The sequence below is a fragment of the Panthera onca genome, chromosome B1 (genome assembly GCF_046562875.1).
Source record: "Panthera onca isolate mPanOnc1 chromosome B1, mPanOnc1 haplotype 2, whole genome shotgun sequence".
NCBI classification, from domain to species: Eukaryota; Metazoa; Chordata; class Mammalia; order Carnivora; family Felidae; genus Panthera; species Panthera onca.
The window spans coordinates 166,180,270-166,202,908 of NC_138342.1; the positions used below are offsets into that span (position 1 = coordinate 166,180,270).

Here is a 22,639-nt window from a genome sequence, read left to right on the forward strand (position 1 = left end):
TATCACTATCACTGTCTGAATGTTAGCTCCATGTGTGCAAAGACTTTTGCTATTTGATGCATTATTGAACACATAATATTTACTTAGAACAGCATCTGACTCATAACAGATATTCAGCAAATATTTGTGGAAGGATAAAAGGGAGGGACAGAGTGAGGGAGGACCTTCATTTGGTTTATTGTCTGTCTCTTACTAGAAGTTAAAACTGTACAAAGGCAGGGCTTTGTTGCAGTCGTTCTGTGCTCCTAGCATATAAAATGTGTCCAGCACATATTAGATGCTTTAATACTTTATTGCAGAGAGAATTTATGCAAATATGATGTGTACACTGAATTCAGTAACTATACTAAGCATGCTTGGTCATATGGATGTCCCTTAAAAAGTAGACATTTTTCTTCTTCTATACCAGTGTTATACCTAAAGTATAACCTATAGGCTTAAGCTTCTATCTCAGCTTTGCCATATTAACATTGTGACCATGTGAAATTACTTTATGTCTCCATGTCTTAATTTACTCCTGTGTAAAATGGTGATGATAGTACCTATCATAGCGTTTGCTAAAGGGGTTTGGTGAGTTAATATAAAGTGCTTAGAATACTGTATATACAGCACAGTAAACATTCTGGATGTGTTTACAAAATATATGAAGACAGAAACATATATGGATATTCTTGCTAACTCATTCATCATAGGCAATAAAGAGTGGAAAAAAACCCCTTGTTATTCCCATAGCCCCAGATGAAGATGACCCCTTTGGTCTGTCTCCAGATTAGCTGAAATAATGTAAAGAGATGAAAGCAGGAAGTGACAGAGAAAAGACTTTGTTTCCTTGGGGGATGATCTTCCTGTCTTCTTTGTGCTGATCTTCTTACACTCTTGTTAGGGAGCTAATTTATTCTCTTTAAAACTATACACAAAATTTGTTCAGTGATTCTGAGAAACATCTGTCAAATACAGCAGCTTTCAGTGTATTTACAAGTGGCACTTAGGGGAAACTCAGTATTGAGAGGATAAGCTGACAGGCCACTGTAGTAGGAATTGCATGGAGTGTGTAAGAGCAAAAAAGTGAAACTTGCATCAACTGGATCATACCCCCAGAGGAATGTGGAACTCTAGACGGTTGAAGAATACAATTATTTATTGAAAATAAAAGCTTCTAAGGTAAAATGCAGCCTATTTCTTTCACTTGGTGTTTGGTCAGTTTTTGTACCACTGCTTTGCATGTTGGTGTCCTCTTCTGGACGACTGCAGAAGGTGTTTGCAAGGTGAGACTGTCCTTGTAGTGGACCTGTCAGAAGCTGAGAGACACTGCAGGGCAGATATGCACTTCTGAGTGCACCAAGGAAGCACAGCAAAACCGTGGAATGGGACAGTAAAAATAAAAATTGTTTTATAAAACTTTTTATAAAGAATTGAAGAGAGGGCAGAAAACATTAATAGTGATAAAAACTGGATATATCTAACCATAGAAAGTATTCATAAAGCCTCTTGTTCTTCAAAATATGGGAGAGTTAGAAAAGGAAGAGAGACCAGAGGAGAGTAGAATTGATCTAGTGTTCTGTAGCTAGATGACATTACTGAGTACCTGGACCTGCAAAGGTATGTGTGGGGTGTTTGATCAAGCTAAATTTGTTTTTACAGGTATACTTTCTTCTTCTTCTTCTTCTTCTTCTTCCTCTTCCTCTTCCTCTTCTTCTTCTTCTTCTTTAAGAGAGAGTGTGTGAGCAGGGGAGGGGGCAGAGGGTGAGGGAGAGAGAGAATATTTTTTTAACATTTATTTGTTATTGAGAGACAGAGAGAGAGATAGAGCATGAGCATGGGAGGGACAAAGACAGGGGGAGACACAGAATCTGAAGCAAGCTCCAGGCTCTGAGCTGTCAGCACAGAGCCAGACGTGGGGCTTGAACTCACAAACCGTGAGATCATGACCTGAGCTGAAGTCAGACACTCAACTGACTGAGCCACCCAGGTGCCCCTAGAGAGAGAGAATCTTAAGTAGGCTCCACACTAAGTGCAGAGCCTGGCACAGGGCTTGATCCCACGACCCTGGGATTATGACCTGAGCCAAAATCAAGAATTGGACGCTCAACCGATTGAGCCACCCAGGCACCCCTACAAGTATACTCTTGAGTGGTTATAATGTTTAGTTTAGGGCTGGGATACTTATGTTTAGTAAACTAATATTAACTAATTTATCTCTAATGGTTATTACTCTCAAGTAAAGTACATTAAGAAGAAATTAAGTTCTAAGTTGAGACCTCTAGCAGAGATCGATGTAAAAAAAAATTCAACTTGAATTAGAATACATCTTTTTTTTTAATGTTTATTTTTCAGACAGACAGACAGACACACACACACACACACATACACAGAGTGTGAATGGGGGAGGGGCAGAGAGAGGGAGACACAGAATCTGAAGGAGGCTCCAGGCTCTGAGCTATCAGCACAGAACCTGACACGGGGCTTGAACTTACAAACCATGAGATCATGACCTGAGTGAAGTCGGATGCTTAACTGACTGAGCCACCCAGGCACACCTAGGATACACCTAACTCTTACCCACTGCTTTCAAGATAGATTTTTTTTTGACAGACAAATTAAAATTTATTGTGACAGACAGAAATGCACCTACTACAGTTAAAGCATTTACTATTAACCAGAGCATCATGTTCACATTCCAGATAAGTCTATGTGGAAAAGCATTCAGAATTTACTAGATTTTTCTACATCACTCTTTCATGTACAATAGGGACAACAAAGCGACACTCAGGATTTTGTGGACTCTCATTACAATGCTACACATTGAACAGGGACAAACATCAGTGACTTTGAGAGAAAGGTATAAAAAGACCAAAACCACCCACTGTAGAAAGGGCTCCTAGATGTTACTGTACAATGTGGTCAAGGTAAAAAATGAAAACAAAACAAATGTGAATTGCATTCTGGGAAAGTAGAGGGGCAGACCTGGACAGACATGTAGTCATTCATTGCTAGGCGTGGGGAAATGGGCATAAAGAAGGGGAAACTGAAAACAATATCTCAGATTCAGTATTAAGGTATTCCCATGCCTAGAATATCTGTAAAAACAAACAAACAAAAATCATTAATATGGCAGACAACTAACCATGGTGGAAGAAAATTCTGGGATTTAAGTTGGATGCTGAGGAAACAGTATTAAGTAAAAGAACCATTTATCCCAGACTGGTTTAGGTGTCTCTTGACCTGTGTGCTCAGCAGGAAACATGGATTCACAGGATTGGTTTAGGTACACCAACCCTTTTTAATTTAATTTTATTATTATTTTTTTTAATGTTTATTTTTGAGAGAGAGAGAGAGAGAGACAGACAGACAGACAGACAGAATCCAAAGCAGGCTCCAGGTTCTGAGCTGTCAGCATAGAGCCTGACACGGGGCTCAAACCCATGAACAATGAGATCAAGCTCTGAGTCCAAGTCCAATGCTTAACCAACTGAGCCACCCAGATGCCCCTAATTTTATTTTAAACTCCAGTATGCTTAAGCTACAATGTTATGTTAGTTTCAGGTGTACAATATAGTGATTGAACAATTCCATATATCACTTGTTGCTTATCATGCCAAGCACACTCTTTAATCCCAATCACCTATTTCTTTCCTCCCCCTGCCTACCTCCTCTTTGGTAACCATAAGTTTGTTAAAAGTCTGTTTCTTGGTTGGCCCCTCTCCCCCCGCCTTTTTTTTTGTTACTTAAATTCCACATATGAGTGAAATCATATGGTATTTGTCTTTCTCTTACTTATTTCTCTTGGCATAATACTTTCTAGCTCCATTCATGCCATTGCAAATAGCAAGACCTCATTGTTTTTTATGGCTGAGTAATATTCCATTGTATGTATATACATCTTCTTTATCCATTCATCAGTCAGTGGACACTTGGGCTGCTTCCATAATTTGGCTATCGTAAATAATACTGCTGTAAACATAAGGGTGCATTGTTTACATTTGAATTAGTGTTTTTGTATTTTGGGGGTAAATACCCAGTAGTGTGATTACTGGATTGTAGGGTAGTTCTGTTTTTAACTCTTTGGATAACCTCTATAATGTTTTCCAGAGTGGCTGCACCAGTTGCATTCCCAACAGCAGTGCACCAGGGTTGCTTTCTCTCCACATCCTTGACAACACTTGTTCTTTTTGGTGTTGTTGATTTTAGCCATTCTGACAGGTGTGAAGTGATAGCTCATTATAATTTTGATTTGTATTTCCCTGATGATGAATGAGGTTGAGCATCTTTTCATGTGTCTGTTGGCCATCTGGATGTCTTCTTTGGAGAAATGTCTGTCCATGTCTTCTGCCCATTTTTAATTGGATTATTTGTTTTTTAAGTGTTACATTATACTATTTATTGGATATGTCAGTTGCAAATATCTTCTCTCAGTCTGTATGCTGTCTTTTGGTTTTGTTGATTATTTCCTTCACTGTGCAGAAGGTTTTCATTTTGATGTAATGTCAATAGTTTATTTTTACTTTCATTTTCCTTGTCTCAGGAGACATAATTTAGAAAAATGTTGCTATGGCCAATGTCAGAGAAATTACTGCCTGTGCTCTCTTCTAGGATTTCTATGGTTTCAGGTCGCACATGTAGGTCTTTAATACATTTTGAGTTTATTTGTGTATTGGTATAAGAAAGTGGTCCAGCTTCATTCTTTCGTATGTAGCTGTCCAGTTTTCCCAACACCATTTGTTCAAGAGACTGTCTTTTCCTATTGGATGTTCTTTCCTGCTTTGTCAAAGATTAATTGACTATAGAGTTGTGATTTTATTTCTGGGTTTTCTGTTCTGTTCCATTGAACTGTATGTCTGTTTTTGTGTCAGTATTTTTGTGATGACTACAATTTTGTAATATGACTTGAAGTCTGGAATTGTGATGCATTCAGCTTTACTTTTCTTTTTCAAGATTGCTTTGGCTATTTGGGGTCTTTTGTGGCTCCTTACAAATTTCAGGATTGTTTGTTCCAGTTCTATGAAAAATGCTTTTGGTGTTTTGATAGAGATGCATTAAATGTGGAGATTTTAAAATTTTTATTTATTTTTATTTTTTATTAAAAAATTTTGAAAGCTTATTCACTTTGAGGGAGTGCAAGAGGGGGGAGGGGCAGAGAGAGGAGAGAGAATCCGAACCAGGCTCTCTACCGCCAGCTCAAAGCCTGATGTGGGTGTGAACTCACAACCCCTTAGATCATGACCCGAGCCGAAATCAGATGCTTAACTGAGCCACCCGGGCACCCATATTTTATTTTTTTTAAGTTTATTTATTTTGAGAGAGACAGAGTGTGAGTGGAAGAGGGGCAGAGAAAGGGGGAGACAGAGAATCCTAAGCAGGCTCTGCACTAACAGTTTAACACAGGGCTGGAACTCATGAAACCATGAGATCATGATCTGAGCCAAAACCAAGAGTCAGACGCTTAACTGACTGAGTCACCCAGGTGTCCCTAAATGTGTAGATTTCTTTGGGTAATATAGACATTGTCACAATATTTTTCTTTCAACCTATGAGCTTGGAATACTGTCTTTTCTTTGTGTTGTCTTAATTTCTTCCATCAATGTTTAAAGATTTTAGAGTACAGGTTTTTCATCTCTTTGGTTATGTTTATTCCTAGGTGTCTTATTATTTTTGGTACACTTGTAAATGAGATTGTTTTCTTTTTTTTAAGTTTTAATTTTAAGTTTAATTGTAAGTTATTTAAATTGTAGTTAGTTGGGATTGTTTTCATAATTTCTCTTTCTGCTACTTCATTATTGGTATATAGAAATGCAACAGATTTCTGCATGTTGATTTTGTACCTTCAGAATTTACTGAATTTGTTTATCAGTTCCAGTAGTTTATTGGTGGAGTCTTCTGGTTTTTCTATATAGAGTATCATGTCATCTGAGAATAGTGAAAGTTTGACTTCTTCGTTGCCGATTTGGATGCCTTTTATTTTTTTGTTGTCTAATTTCTGAGGATAAGACTTCCAGTACTATTTTGAATAAAAGTGGTGATAGTGGACGTCCTTGTCATGTTCCTGACATTACGTGAAAAGTTCTCAGTTTTTCCATATTGAGTTTGATATTCATTGTGGGATTTTCATCAATGGCCTTTATCATGTTGAGTTATGTTCTCTCTAAACCTGCTTTGTTGAAAGTTATTATCATGAATGGATGTTGTACTTTGTCAGATGTTTTTTCTGTGTCTATTGAGATGGTCATATGGTTTTTATCCTTTTATTGATAGGTACAACAAATCTTGATATGACACTATTTAACAAACTGTTTACAATATTAAAGTTATAGTCATAATCCACTTGGTGTGGAGTATCTGTTGTCAATTGTGTTATCAGAATTCATACAGTCCCTCACTGGAAAATCCTAGATCACCTTCTGTTGCCCAGTGAATATATACTAATACTAATTCAGGGCAGTAAAAATGTGGACAGAAGATACATTTTTGCTTAAAAATTATTTATTGCATGTGGAACATCTATTAACATAAATAATTAGAAGATGGTTTAAGATCCCACTGAAAGTAATTCAGTGCTTTTTCATTTTTATTAATTTGCTTATTTATAGCTATCCAGCCTCTCCATTTATTAATAATCATCTAATATTTTTACAGCACTTTGCAGTTTACATAAAGGTTTTTTTTTGCCATCCAGCCTCTCCCTTTATTAACAATTATCTCTAATATTTTTTATAACACTTTGCAATTTAAATAAAGCTTTTCTTTTTTAAAAAATATAATTTATTGTCAAGTTAGCTAACATACAGTGTATACAGTGTGCTCTTGGCTTTGGAAGTAGATTCCCATGATTTATCGCTTACAAACAATACCCAGTTCTCATCCCAACAAGTACCCTCCTCAATGCCCATCACCCATTTCCCCCTCTCTGCCACCCCCTATCAACCCTCAGTTTATTCTCTGCATTTAAGAGTCTCTTACTGGTTTGTCTCCCTCTCTGAAACTATTTTTTTCCCCTACCCTCCCCCCATGGTCTTTTGTTAAGTTTCTCAGATTCCACATATGAGTGAAAACATATCTGTCTTTATCTGCCTGACTTATTTCACTTAGCGTAATACCCTCCAGCTCCATCCACATTGTTGCAAATGGCAAGACTTCATTCTTTCTCACTGCCAAGTAGTATTCCATTGTATATATAAACCACATCTTTTTTATCCATTCATCAGTGATGGACATTTGGGCTCTTTCCGTAATTTGGCTATTGTTGATAGCGCTGTTATAAACATTGGGGTACATGTGCCCCTATGAGTCATCACTCCTGTATCCTTTGGATAAATTCCTAGTAGTGCTATTGCTGGGTCATAAGGTAATTCCATTTTTAATTTTTTGAGGAACCTCCACACTGTTTTCCAGAGTGGCCTCACTTGTTTGCATTCCCACCAACAGTGCAAGAGGGTTCCCATTTCTCCACATCCTCGCCAACATTTGTTGTTTCCTGAGTTGTTAATTTTAGCCACTCTGGCGTGAGGTGGTATCTCAATGTGGTTTTGATTTGTATTTCCCTGATGATGAGTGATGTTGAGGATCTTTTCATGTGTCTTTTGGTCATCTGGATGTCTTCTTTGGAAAAGTGTCCATTCATGTCTTCTGGCCATTTCTTCACCGGATTATTTGATTTTTGGGTGTTTAATTTGGTTCATTCTTTATAGATTTTGATGCTAACCCTTTATCTGATATGTCATTTGCAAATGTCTTCTCCCATTCTGTCAGTTGCCTTTTAGTTTTAGTCAGTGCTTCATATTTTTAAATTAGAATTGAGCATTTTTCCCCCTCTGTGGTATGAAGGAGCAGAATATGGCACTTTAAAAACATTATTTTTTAATCATAACTTTTCCTCAATAATATAACCATAGTGATAGAAAACTGATTTTCAAGTATCAGGTAAAATTTTTAAAAATTACATAATTTTGATTGAACTAACAATAAAGAATGTCTTGAGTTTTCAAATGATTATTCGGGAATTTTGCTTTTGAAATGGCTTATTTTGTTTAATAGATTGTATCATTGAATGGGCCTCTATAGAGGGAAGCACTAAGGAATAATATTATAAGCCTACACAAAATCAGTCACTATCATTAGTTTTCTTGTTATATGGAATTGTATGTGAGTAGTATTTGTCTGTTGTCTTTCTCTTTTTAGTTGGTAGTGATTTCAGAGAGAAAAAGCAAACATTTGCTAGTCCAGGTAAGTTTTGGCTTTCAAAAATTTGACATTCCCTTTTATAAATTTTCTTTGGAAGGATAGATTTGACCTCATTCTCTGTTATTGTAAATAATCTCCCTAAGGGTATTAAACTTTCTTGCTTATAATTGTATTGCATTAGGCAATAAGGATGCTAAATCCCAAGAGTGAGGTTACTGGGCTCTGGCAGTTTAGTTTTACATGTCTTTCTTTCTCGTATGTCACGTTACCAAGTAGTACCTCCTTCCTCCTCAGTCAAAGGAGGGTATGTTATGATGAGTTTATGATTTATTGATGTGTGTATACATTCCTTTCTTTAGAGTGTTATTGCCTTCCTTTAAGTGAACATTTTTTAAGTTAGAGAATTTGAATTTGGAGAAACAAGAAGGGATGTAATATCTTGGCATGGGGGATAAGCTAGTGTTTTTTATGTAGAGATATGAGTGTTTTGTCTAAATTCACACCATCCAGTTTCCAGCAGAGTGTGCAGTGCATAATCACAGTCATTAAAGGATATGGTCAACTTCAGACTGTCTACTTATGGATTTTACAGGGATGTGGACTACAGTTGCTCCTTTTATTTCCTTTTGTCAGGATAGAGAGTGATATGGTGTCATTAGAGATTTTTAATGCCGTATCACGGCAGTGAAGTAACATAGCCAAAAGCTGTATCTCATGAAAGATGTACACCTAGAATATACAGTGACATTTTAATAGCATTCTAGGAAAACAAGTTAGTCCATCTGTGAATGATTCACTCTTCTTTCTTGTCCACTGGAATTGGGATTCATGGATTCATTCACTGAAGCTTCTGTGCAAATACTGAACATGTAAATGTTTTTACATCATTTTTCTCCTTATTTATCAAGCTAGACATCTAGTAATAGTTGATTTGCACATGATTCACCTCAAGTTTTTATGATGTAGTTGTATTAAAATTGACTTGTTAATATTTCTGCAAAATTACATTCTCATTTGAGAGCTGACCCAGAAAAGCTGCAGTTTAATATGGAAAATCAAAACAAAGCAAAATCTCAAAAGGCATAAAGGCAAAAAGCAAAAAAAAAAAAAAAAAAGCAAAAAACAAACCAAAAAAAACCAACAAAATAAACCTGCACCATCTGGATCATGCCCCCAGAGGAGTTCAAGGCTCCAGAATAGTAAAGTTTCCAATTATTTATTGTAAATAAGCAAATTGGTAAATTTGATCAGTTTCTGTACCACTGCCTTGCACGTTGGGGCCCTTGTATGGAATACTGAATGCAGGACTGAGTGAAATGAATGAAGTTTAAAAAGTATCCTAAGGAGGCAGAACCTCTTGGTGACACTTATTACAATTCTTCAGTTTTAGAAACTGAATTATGTTCTCCATGCTGAACAGAGAAATAGCCATTAGGAGTTTCTATAGTTAGATTTTGTTTATGGTTCTCTTATAAAGTTCCTGAAGTCATATATAAATGCAGTCCCATCTAGAGAGATGTATTCTATGTAAGTGTCAAAAATTTGAGGCAGTTTTCTTTAGAGATGTCAAGGATTAATTTCTACTCAGAGCTAATGAACATTTGTATACAATACAAATAGCAGTTTACATTTAATAAAATACTGCCTGATGTAATTATCTCATGTGATCATCCAAATAACTAAATAATAATCTTAAGGATGTAGGGAGAAGTAGTGATGCTCTGGTGATGGCAGCTAACATTTATGGTTTACTCTGTGCCAACCATGCATCTACTCATTTAATCTTCACAACACCTTGGGGAGTTGGTATTGTTAATCTCCATTTCATAGATGAAAAAACTGAGGCTCACAGAGAATCATGAGTTTACTATCAACTCTGGTGAGTGATAGAACCATTGTTTGAACCTCGGACATCTAACTAACTGGAGATTTTGGCAAATACTTGCTTTTAGCATCTTCTAAATAAATAATTGTTACTGACTGGCAAACTAAGCACTTGCATGTAGAATCTCATTAATAAATGAAAGGAGACCTCTTAATTCTTTTGCTGTAGTGTAATTGTGCTCAAATGAATACACTGTTAGACATATTTCTTTGTTGGCACATTTCTGGGTTTTTTGGTCAGATGAGATATTACAGCCTTTCACCAGGTGACCCCATCCACATTGATGGAGGTAACTGCTATGCCTGTATTGAGTTCCCACAGGTAATGGATGATTGCTGTGGCTACTAGATAGGTCTGCCTGGATGTCCTATAGACACCTTATATTACTGCATCTTCAAACCAAACTCAACGCTCTTTTCTCTTTCTGTCTCCTGTTTCTGCATGTGCATGTGTGTGTGCGCTCTTGCACTCATTACCTCTTCTTCCTCTTGTATTTGTTATCTTGGTTGGTGGCCAACATATTCTGCTCAGGTTCTAAGTAGAGTTAGCCTTCTGCTCTCTGAACACAACTCCATACACATTCCAAATCACTATTATGTTCTTTCATTTTACTTTCTAAATCTCATTCAGAGCAGGTGTTTTTTAATATTTGTATGAATTAGGGGCGCCTGGGTGGCGCAGTCGGTTAAGCGTCCGACTTCAGCCAGGTCACGATCTCGCGGTCCGTGAGTTTGAGCCCCGCGTCAGGCTCTGGGCTGATGGCTCGGAGCCTGGAGCCTGTTTCCGATTCTGTGTCTCCCTCTCTCTCTGCCCCTCCCCCGTTCATGCTCTGTCTCTCTGTCCCAAAAATAAATTAAAAAAACGTTGAAAAATTAAAAAAAAAAAAAAAAATATTTGTATGAATTATCTTTCAATTTCAGGTTCTTGTCTCTTAGCTAGAGTATTTTGATAACTTTCCTAGCTGGTCTCTCTGCCTTCAGTTTTGTCTCCCTACAGTTATTCCCCCATGTTACAAAGAAAATTGATCTGATCAAAATCCACATCTCTCCATTTCCCCTCTTCAGACCTATAGTGCTTTTTCATGGGCTACAGTGGTGGCTAAAAATCCTGATATCACATCAGAGTCATCTTGGAGCTTAAAAAGAAAATGCTAAGCCCCCCCTCAGGCCAACAGTCTGAAAATTCCCTGGAGTAGGGCCCAGGCACATGTCTTTTGTGAAAGTATTACATATGCCATATTCCCATATCTCCTTGGATATCTAATGGAGACCTCAAAGTTAATATGTCTAAAATGGAACTTCTTTCTCTTTTTTTTAAATTTTATTTATTTTTTAAAATTTACATCCAAATTAGCATATAGTGCAACAATGATTTCAGGAGTAGATTCCTTAGTGCCCCTTACCCATTTAACCCATCCCCCCCTCCTACAACCCCTCCAGTAACCCTCAGTTTGTTCTCCATATTTATGAGTCTCTTCTGTTTTGTTCCCCTCCCTGTTTTTATATTATTTTTGTTTCCCTTCCCTCTTGTGGAACTTCTTTCTCTTAAACCTGTGCCAACTTTGGTCTTCCCTATGTTAATTGATGACACCTCCACCCTTCAATTTGCTCACACTTCCCATGACCACCTTATGAATAAAAATGGCTGCTTGGGTGGCTCAGTCCATCATCCAACTCTTGATTTCAGCTCAGGTCATGATATCACAGTTTGTGAGTTGGAGCCCATGTCTGGCTCCTCGCTGACAGCACACAGCATGCTTGGGATTCTCTCTCTCTCTCTCTCTCTCTCTCTCTCTCTCTCTCTCTGCCATCCTCCTCCCCTCTCTCTCAAAATAAATAAATAAACTTAAATATATCTATCTATATCTATATCTATATCTATATCTATCTGTATCTATATCTATTATCTACCCCTTTCCTCAAACTAAGATTTTTGATCTCTCTTTCTTTGTTCTATTATTTTTCCATAGCAATTATTACCTTCTAACATACTATATATATATATGTAATTTTTTTCATTTATTATGTTTGTTTATTTTTATCTCCCCTGGGGTTTTCTACCATATTTGTTGAATCAGCAAAAACAAACCAGAAAATGCCTAATAGTAGCAAAATTATAGTAGTAAAGGATATAAAGTACTTGGGTACTAGAGTACTATTGTTCGTGTCCAGGTCTGTGCCTCAGTTTCCATCTGGAAAATGGGTGTACTACTGCCTACTTTATAAGGTTATTGAGGATTAGAGATGGTTTCTAGGATTACTAGACAGTTTCTAGTAAGCACTTATCTCAGTGGCTGGCACAAAGTAAGTGCTTAATCAGTGTTAGATGCTGCAAGGTGAGTGTGTACCATGGAGGTGTTGTAGCTGTTCTGAATAATTTCTCATTTACATTTCCTCCAAGATTAGATTATGTGCTACCTCTGCAATGCCTGAAAAATAAATGTCCTGCATGATGATGGCCAAGAAGAATTCCTTTCCTTTCGTTTCCTTTCGTTTCCTTTCCTTTCTTTTCGTTTCCTTTCGTTTCCTTTCGTTTCCTTTCGTTTCCTTTCGTTTCCTTTCGTTTCCTTTCCTTTCCTTTCCTTTCCTTTCCTTTCCTTTTTTTTTAACATTTATTTTTGAGAGACAGAGAGAGACAGAACACGAGCAGGGGAGGAGCAGAGAGAGAGACACAGAATCCAAAGCAGGCTCCAGTCTCCAAGCTGTCAGCACAGAGCCTGATGCAGGGCTGGAACCCAGAAACTGTGAGATCAAGACCTAAGCTGAAGTCGGATGCTCAACTGACTGAGCCATGCAGGCACCCCTCCTTTTCTTTCTTAAAGGCAATTTAGACTTCAGGATTTTATGTGTACCTTGCTTATGACTTATTTAGAACTCTTTTTGACTGACGTTCATTCTGGCCAGGAAAGCTCTGCACTTGTACCAGCTTTCCTGAGTTTGTTGGTTCCAGGCCTTTGCCATCTGTATTTTCAGCCTGAAGAATGGTGCCAGGGTCGTATTGCTCCCTCTGGCCCTTTCATTCTGCTTGCTACTGGAGTCATTTCTTTCCTCTCTTTGGGATTCTTCTGACTGGCCTTTACCCAGCTTATATAGTATAAAATTTGAACTAGGTGGCTGTTTGTTGTTGTTTTCTATGCACAATTCCCTAGGTATACTTTATAAATGGAGGCGGGAAATGCTTTGACACCTTAGCCTAGTTTAGTTTTTTAATCCTAGTTATATTCAATAAAAGTTTAAAGAATTTTTAAAAATTTAAATTCAAAGTAAATATGAAATCAGGCAACATAACTGGTACCCTCTGCTGACATCAGTGCCTCTAGAACATTTCAGGATTGGTCATAATGAGTTAGAAAGTTAGTGCTACATGTCATTGATAGTATAGCATAGAGGATAGTGGGGGCAGTGGGCACAGGTAGTTGCTCAATTCTTGGATCCTTCTAACAGATGGCTATTGAATAACTTCAACCTATTCTTGTGATGGGATACAAAGTGAAATTCAGGATTGTAGTAGGTGAGAGAGATGGGACTTTTAAAGGCAGAGCTAGAATAAAGGTAATTTATCAGGCTGAGACTGCTGCAGGGGTGAGTTGGAGTAGGATTCTTGAAAAAGTTATTTCACCTGGGCTCTTGTAGAATCAGTAAGAATTTGCAGAATGGGGCACCCCAGAATTTTAGGGTAGGATAACAAGAAGGCACAGCTAATATTCTTGTGTGGCCCAAGCATGAAGAAAATGGTAGATCATAAATCTAAATAAGCAGTTGGGGGTCAGCTTGTGAATGTTCTTATTTTGTTATGGAACCAGGCTGGATTGCTGGCAGAAAAATCAAGCGGCACTTGGAGATCTTGGTGAATCGGAGTTTTATTTTACACCAGCAGGCTCAGAGGAGATCCCTCTCCAGAGGTCTAAGTCCCGAACACAAGAATGGGGGACAATTTATCGTCTGTTACTTCCGCATTATGCATTAGTAGTAATTTGGCACACAGGGCAAACAGGGTAGGAAGAAGAACCTGGAAGAGGAGTCTCTCAGCTAGAGACTAGAGCTTATGTTAGTCCCGTCAACCATCTTATGGTGCATAACTTTACTTATTTTCCCCACAATCTGACATGCTACAGAATATAGATTTTTATCTTGTGTAGGATTTTTATAAAGGAGACATATTATTACAGCTTTGGTGGCAGTATGCAGGCTGGTAAAGTATGCAGAGAAAAGAGGGTTTTCCTTTTGCATTTAGAGGACATTAGAGAAAATCAGATCATAGGCAACTGGAAGAAGGTCTTGATGAAACTGTAGAACAATAGTAAGAATAAAAATTAAATCACATAAGTAAGTCAAAATATTCTCATAAGGGGGCGCCTGGGTGGCGCAGTCGGTTAAGCGTCCGACTTCAGCCAGGTCACGATCTCGCGGTCCGTGAGTTCGAGCCCCGCGTCAGGCTCTGGGCTGATGGCTCGGAGCCTGGAGCCTGTTTCCGATTCTGTGTCTCCCTCTCTCTCTGCCCCTCCCCCGTTCATGCTCTGTCTCTCTCTGTCCCAAAAATAAATAAAAAACGTTGAAAAAAAAAAATATTCTCATAAGGAATCTGATTGTGAAACACACTACCAGTTGATAGAGAACACCATTATTGGAAGTCTTCAAATAATTTTAGAACAAACATTTTAGAAGATAGCGTTACTAGGTAAATCTAGGTAAAATATAGGATGGCCAGTTAAATTTGAATTTCAGATAAACATTCAATGATTTTTTTAGGTCCCCTGTGATGTCCCTGTATGTCCCATGCTGTATTTGAGATACACTGAAAAACTATTTTTTTGTTTTATGAAAATCAGATTTAAGTGGGTATTTTTTTTTTTTTTTTTTTTAGGAAATGTGGCAATCATAGTATGATAAAAAGGTTATGAGAATGCCTGGTGATCAGACTCAATGATCTGATCATTCTTTTGATGATATCACATTTGTTTGGAGGTATGAGGTACAGGCCCCAGTGAAGCATTTTCTAGAACACAGTGAGAACCTTTTGGGAAGTTTTTTCTACATTTAAGTGACTATTAGGGATTTCACCTTATGAGATTATAAAGTTACTTGATCAAGAAGAAAAAAGAAGCTAGCAAGAAAAGGAAAATTCAAACTACTGAAAGCATCTAATATTCAACAGGCTAGGTGGACAATGTCTTCTTTATCCTAGGAAAAAAAATGGGTGTTATTCCTGCTGAGAGGCATCATCCAGTTTGCTTTATCAAGTATGAACAAGGCTGGGCTGCCATTGTTGTTTCTGCTGTTGATATACAGTGGCCCCTGTGTTCTGGTTCCTGTTTTTATTGGGGTTGTAAAATCATTACACAAACCCCAACAGCAAGCACTCTGCCAAGAAGATGAGGTCATAATAATATGACCTCATAGGGAGCTAGTTCCTTAGAAGCCCTAGTGGACCAGCAGACACTGGAATTGTGGAGCAAAGAGTGCTGGGAAGGGGCTTATAAGATTAAGTATGGCCCAGGCATGCTAGGCTCTGGGATGGGTTCTTTTTGGTGTCTGTCTGATTGCTGGTGAGTATGTATTGCCATTGTATTGCTAGGCTTCTGACTTAAAAGAAGCAGTCTCTGTTCTTGTTCAAATAATCTCATAAATTGTGAAATGGGGCAGAATGAAACCACCTAGGAATGGAGGTATTTATCTTCACTTTATTCCTCATTTCTTTTTTACTAAAGGTTTTTTCAAGAAGATCCAGAAAAGTCTGACTTGTACAGATTTGAAAATTACCTCCTTTTGTGAATGTGGGGGAAATGCGGTGATATAGATTGGGACAGGCAAGAGAGCAGAAAGAGGAAGCAAACATGAGGAATGAAAAATAAGAAATAGGAATGACTTTGACCACTACATTTTAAAAAATATATGTTCATTGGGATAAGTCTCTTATATCTGAAGAAAATCTTTGTAGTACTGTACATGTAGTATAATTATACTCTTTACATAGAGTGATTAAATATATGCCATGAATTTGTCATGGAAAAGAATAAGTAGCAGTTTAATTGAAAAGAAAATTCTTTGACACTTGTTTCTTTTTTTCACGCGATAGTTAATATATAGAGTAAGAGAATGCATGAGAACACAACTCCAGGGATTTTCTTTTATAATTATAAAAAAATTACTTGATTGAAACTAAAACAGTTCTTAGAATAAATATTTTACATTTCTACCACTTATGTGGGAAAACACAAAATGTAAGTTGCCCTTTAAAAGAATTTTCTAATATGAGTTTACTGATTATAGGTTTGCTGTATATAATTAAACATTCAGCTTTCTAATAGGATAAATTTTATAAAAGTGGGTGGTAACTCTGTAGAGGAAGGTTTAGGATGAAAAAATACTTAAATGTACTTGCATGAGGATTTCATCATAATGTAGCAGTTTATTTTAATTGGCATCTACTTCTGTTGGAAAACTGTTTAAGGTGGCTAATTGTTTAAAGAAGCATTATCAAACATCTTAGTTTGCCTAGAGCAATTCCAGTTTGTGTGTTGTCCTGGCATTGACTGTGGTTTAACATTTTAGTTTGACTTTAAAAAATGAAGTCAGTCTGGGTTTGATAAGCTTCCACTTGGTACTTGTAGCTTCTCTGCAGTTTCCTCTGGAATGTGTGAAGTTGAAATGTGCATTGAACAGAATTTTTGATGAGTTTTTGGGATGATGGTGGGGTTCGTGGGGTTCGTAACTGATGGCCAAGAAAGAATTCTTGAAGACATCTTTGGTGCAAAAAAGGTAATTTAATTAAAGTAAGGGACAGGACCCCTGGGCAGGAAGAGCTTCCAGAGACCACGAGGACAGACTGGTTATATACTTGGGAGTTGAGGGGAGGTAAAAATCAAGTGGAACTTTCCAAGAGCTTTTCATATTAAAGAAGCCTCACAGGGTACTGGAGGCCTCGCTATTGGCAAGCTAAGGTTGTTTTTCCCTCAACAAAGCATTAACAATAAGACATTGGGAGCTCCTGGAGAAATGTTTTACTCTGCTAGCCTCAAGTAGTTGTCAGTGGGCTTCAGGTTATAAGGAAATTTAATTTTATCTGCCATTTCCTTCTGCCTTTGTTTCCCACATCACTATGGAGAGGTGATGTTGGGGCTCCAGGAAACTGAGTGAATCTATAGGTTTCTGGAGATTAGGCTGTTGATAAGACTGACTTTTTCTTGTAATTTACTAAGATATTTGTAAATTGATGGAGACCCATGTCCTGCATGACTGTGATCTCTATCAGTTAACCATTTACTTTTCCCCTTTTCCTTTGTTCTTGGGCAGCCAGGAGTGCCTAAGGAATAGTAAACATACCCCACCTGGGAGTAGGGAGTATTTGGGCCTGTCAGTTTGCCTTATGCTCCCTCATCATTTTCACATAGTTGAGTCTAAAAGACAAAGTGGGATAACCTCTCTCTTTTCCCTCCCCATATCACTGACTTTCAAGGACGGCATGTGGAAGACTTGCTGATAAGGGAGCTTGGAGAGGAGTTGCAAGGGGCATTGAATTCCCTCAGGTCTGTCAGTGGTTGGGGAGGTCTGGGACTGCACAGCCCTTGGGAGCTACTTGGTGTGCAGTGGCTGGAACTGCCTTTGAGTGATAGTGAACATGAATCTGTGAGGCTGCCACTTAGCTAGTTGGTAGTAGGAAATGGGATATTGTAAGTTAGGTAGAATAAGTGACAAAAATAGAGATTGAGCAATTTTGCTTAAAAATCTATTCATTTTTGCTATAATGATTTTTGTCATTTATTGTATGCTGTAAGTTTACAACTAATTTTTTATTGGCAATGACTCTTTCAAACTTCGTAACAATTATAATTACGTATTTAATGATTTTATTATCCCTGTTCCTTCTTCAGAGTGTCCTGATTTAGACAATAAATGGTTACTTATAAATTCAGGCTAAGTTAAAGAACTATGGGATAGAGCAAAAACACACAAAATTAGGCCTGTGAGCCTGTTCAGCCTAGCCTAGAATGGCTTTTAAGTTTTGAAAGGTTGAAGGAAAAAAAGAAAAAAACAACAAAAAGAAAGAAGCATGTATGACAGAAACGTTATGAGGCCTTGTCTGAAATATTTACTGTCTGGTTCATTACAGAAAAATTCTGACTGTGTCTGGTTTAGGGTCTGTGGTAAGTACATTGGAAGGCTACGTAAGCATAGTTGTTTATCATTAACACATCTTTGCCTATTTTCCAAGTTAAAGTGAGGATTTGGAAGTTACTATATTCTTGTTGGTTTAGTGTTACAAATGCATTATGTAGCATTCTATAGCCAGGTTCTAATTTGTGACCCCTTTCTAGAGCAGAGGTTCTTACAGTGTGGTCAGTGGGGCTTATTGTGACTCTTTCAGGAGGTTAATGAGGTCAAAGCTATTTTATAATAGGAGTACAGCATTATTTTCCTTTTTCACTATATTGATATTTACACTGATGGTACAAAAACAATGGAGGGGGCTTTAGCACAAATCAAGGTGTAGCAGTGAGTCACACACAGAGAGTCTGGACACCCAGGCTTTTCTTTCTAGGAAGCAGCTTTATTGATGCCAGCATGGGCTCAATGGGCTAAGACCCAAAAGGCTGAGCCCCAAGTGCAGTGGGGGGTTGCTTTTTGTACAAGTTTTGCTCCTTTCTTTCCCATATATGGTAAAATACAGTCTGCATGGGTGGTCTATGCTACAGAGTCTTGAGGAATGTCAACCACACACACACATAGCCAGGTTGCCTTTCCTAGTCTTGAGGTTTTCACCACATTCCTTAGGGAGGGCCTCTAACACAAAGGTAGTGGCACCAAACTTTCCAAGTTGTTATTATATTCTTCATTACCATGTACTCAAAGAAACAAAACTCACCTAAAAATTCCTTTATAAAGCAGTACAAAATAATTACATTTTAACCTTTTTGTACATACCTTTTTTGTTTGTTTCAAGTTTTTATTTAAATTCTAGTTAACATATAGTGTAGTAATGGTTTCAGGAGTAGAACTTAGTGATTCATCACTTACATATAACACCCAGTGCTCATCACAAGTGCCCTCCTTAATCCCCATCACCTAAGGCCATCCCCCTATCTGCCTCCCTTACAGCAACCCTCAGTTTGTTCTCTATAGTTAAGAGTTTGTTTTTTGGTTTGCCTCCCTTTCTTTTTTTTCTTTTATGTTCATCTATTTTGTTTCTTAAATTCCACATATGAGTGAAATCTTATGGGATTTGTCTTTCTCAGACTGACTTATTTCACTTTAGCATAATACACTCCATCCATACCATTGCATACAGCAAGGTTTCATTCTTTTTGATGGCTGAGTAATATTCCACTCTATATACATACCACATCTTATTTATCCATTCATCAGTCAATGGACATTTGGGCTCGTTCCATAATTTGGCTGTTGATAATGTTGTTATAAACACTGGATGCGTGTGCCCTATCAAATCAGTATTTTTTTATCCTTTGGGTAGGTACCTAGTGGTGCAATTGATGGGTTGTAGTGTAGTTCTATTTTTTCCAGAGTGGCTGCACGAATTTGCATTCCCACTAACAGTGCAAGAGGGTTCCCCTTGCCCCATATCTTTGTCAACATCTGTTGTTTCCTGTGCTGTTAATTTTAGCCATTCCTTTTTATTTTCACGTGTGATGAAATGGAAAATATGCATAAAGCACTTCTTCTCCTGATGGTGTTCCTTCGGACAGCCTTACATGTAATTAAGTTGTGAGTTACAAACTAGTTGCTTTTTGTGAAATGCCAGTTTTCCTTCAAAGTGTAACTGAAAAACTATGATTATTGGCAAACATTTTCTCAAAAATTGATAGAGTGAGTCTATTAATACTTTAAGAAAACTACTGACTATATTTGTTGCCAACAGTACAATTTGAGCTTTCAGTCAAAAATTAGAATTTTGGAATATTTCTGTCTGCCACCAAAACTTTGATATCTTTTCAATACTTGAAGACTTTTCTGAAGATAATCATGACGTTTAATAAATGTAACTTTTAAAACTATTATATAGTGAAATGTGTAACATATTTTGCAAATGACCAATGTATGATGCAGAATCATGCCTGGGTAAAAGATCCATTTAAAGTGTAAGACAGGGGCACCTGGCTGGCTCAATCACTGGAGCATGTGACTTTTGATCTTGGAGTCATGAGTTTGAGCCCCATGTTGAGTGTAGAGATTACTTAAAAATAAAATCGTAAGAAAAAGTAAAGTGTAAGACAAATTTTAATGTGAGTACAAAAGGTTAATTGATACTTTATTGCAACTAACATTTAAGAAACTATCCCTTGTTTTATTTTGGTGTCCTATAAAAAAAATAATAAAATTATCTGTAAAAGATTAAAATACTTCTTATTTTTCCAACTAATAAGCTGGATTTTCTTTCTTTTTTTTTAAGGTTTATTTATTTATTTTGAGAGAGAGTCAGCATGAGAGAGCAGGGGAGGGGCAGAGAGAGAGACAGAGGGAGAGGGAGAGAGAGAGAGAATCTCAAGCAGGCTCTACACTGCCAGCACAGTGCCCAGTGCAGGGCTTAATATCATGAACCAGGAGATCATGACCTAAGCCAAAATCTAGAGTTGGATGCTTAATCAACTGAGCCACCCAGGTATCCCTGGATTTTCTTAATATATTTCAACCAAAACAATATTATTGTTTACAAATTAAATATAGAAGTGGCAGTGAGAATCCAGCTGTCTTCTAGTAAGCCAACTATGAAAGAAATATGTAAAAAATCGAAATAATTATTGCTTTTCTCATTAAATTTTATGTTATTATTTTGGAAAATTATTTTTAATAAAATATTTATATCCTTGAAATGGGTTTATTATTATTTTTTTTACATTTTTTTTAATGTTTATTTATTTTGACAGAGAGAGAGAGAGAGAGAGAGACAGAGCATGAGTGGGGGAGGGGCAGAGAGTGAGGGAGACACAGAATCCGAAGCAGGCTCCAGGCTGTGAGCTGCCAGCACAGAGCCTGACGTGGGGCTTGAACTCACAGACCGTGAGATCATGACCTGAGTCGAAGTCAGATGCTCAACCGACTGAGCCACCCAGGCATGCCATGAAATGGGTTTATTATTTTTAAGTGAATTAATATTTGAAAATTTTCTTTTTAAATTACTTATACAGTGAATATCAATAGATACAACTCACAGAAACATGAAGGTAGCTAGAGTCCTCTGTATTTTTAAAAAGGTAAAGGTCCTAACTGCTCATAAGGGGTTTAAGCAATCACTTCTTTAGTACATTGAAATATATTGCTGTAAATAGTTTTATGAATAATTAAGCCTAAAACTATCCCATTTAAAAGTTTTTCATTTATTGCTACAATATGATAATTTAATCAGCTCTTTTCCTTTTTTTGTCACATAAGAAAAATCTTTTTAATTTTTTTCTTCTTTATCAATTCTCACAGCAATGCTGGGGTAAAAACAGCACTACTAGAGACTCATTCTGAGATGGGGAGCACTGAAATTCTGGAAAAGGAGACCTCAGAAAGTCTCAGTAATGGTACCAGCAGCAACATAGAAGCAGCCAAAAGGTTGGCCAAACGCCTTTATCAACTAGACAGATTCAAAAGATCGGATGTCGCAAAGCACCTAGGCAAGAAGTATGTTCTGTACCAAGGCTGGTGTCTGAATGTGTCCGTGTGTGTTGTCTTGTTTAATAGCTTCAACTTTAATAACAGAGTCTATCCTGTTTTCTTATAGCAATGAATTTAGCAAACTAGTTGCAGAAGAATATCTGAAGTTTTTTGATTTTACAGGAATGACACTGGATCAGTCTCTCAGGTATGATTAAATATCACTTCTGTTCTTTTTTGCCTCCAAAAATTAATTCTGAGAAGAGAAGTAATGCTGAAGCTAAAGTGTGATTTTTATTTTTTTTAAAACCCATAGTGACTTTGTAATCTTAGCTCAGATTATTCTATAGTTATTAAACTATATAGCAGAAAGAAAAATATATTGTTTTTATGAAATCATATATGAACTCATATTTTGCATCTAGCAGATGATGTGGTAAAGAATAGTGACAAAGTAAGTCTCGAGGAGGAGTAGAATCTGTGGGAATTTGGTTTTTGAATGATCAGTTTAAAAAAAAGGCAGTTTTACAGGCTGTAGAATTATACATTTTTTTCCCTAAGCATTTGTTTACAATAGCCAAGTAGCCTTTTAAGGTGATACTTTGGTATTAACTCATGAATGGAATAAAAACGACTATCCACATAATAATCAGAAAATATCTGCAAAACTGTTTCAGCACTTTTTGCTGATCCATTCAAAATAGTGTCATAAACACACTGATCCTCACTTTTCACACCACTATTGTATTGTAAATTTCTAAGAGCCACTGCTAAAAGTAAAACTTAGTCAGCATTTACTCTTAAAAACTTTTTAACATGTCAGAGGTTGGAGGAATTCTGAGATCATCTGTGTAACCCTCTAGTTTTATAAATCAGGAAACTGTGCCTTGGGAGGTGAAGTGACGATGTTTGGATTAGAATGCACAACAATGACTTATTCTATGGCACTTTGCATGAATTGATGGCACTCATAGGTTTTTCCACT

General features: G+C 37.1%; 1 protein-coding gene across 25 annotated transcripts in view; it reads left to right on the forward strand.

Annotated features, from left to right (window-relative positions):
• Window positions 1-22,639, forward strand: part of PSD3 (pleckstrin and Sec7 domain containing 3) — an 812,606-nt gene that overhangs the window by 411,519 nt on the left and 378,448 nt on the right. For 21 of the 25 annotated variants that reach the window (XR_013555055.2, XR_013555056.2, XR_013555057.2 and 18 more), the window contains 2 exons: window positions 21,487-21,681; window positions 21,782-21,862. Coding sequence is in view for 21 of the 25 variants with exons in the window: in XM_078445466.2 (XP_078301592.2) it covers window positions 21,487-21,681; window positions 21,782-21,862 (276 nt within the window). In the remaining 4 variants the exon portion in view is untranslated. Of the gene's footprint in view, window positions 1-15,482; window positions 15,606-17,515; window positions 17,586-21,486; window positions 21,682-21,781; window positions 21,863-22,639 lie in introns of those variants that run through there. The other 4 variants (XM_078445483.2, XM_078445480.2, XM_078445481.2 and 1 more) reach the window with 4 other exon arrangements.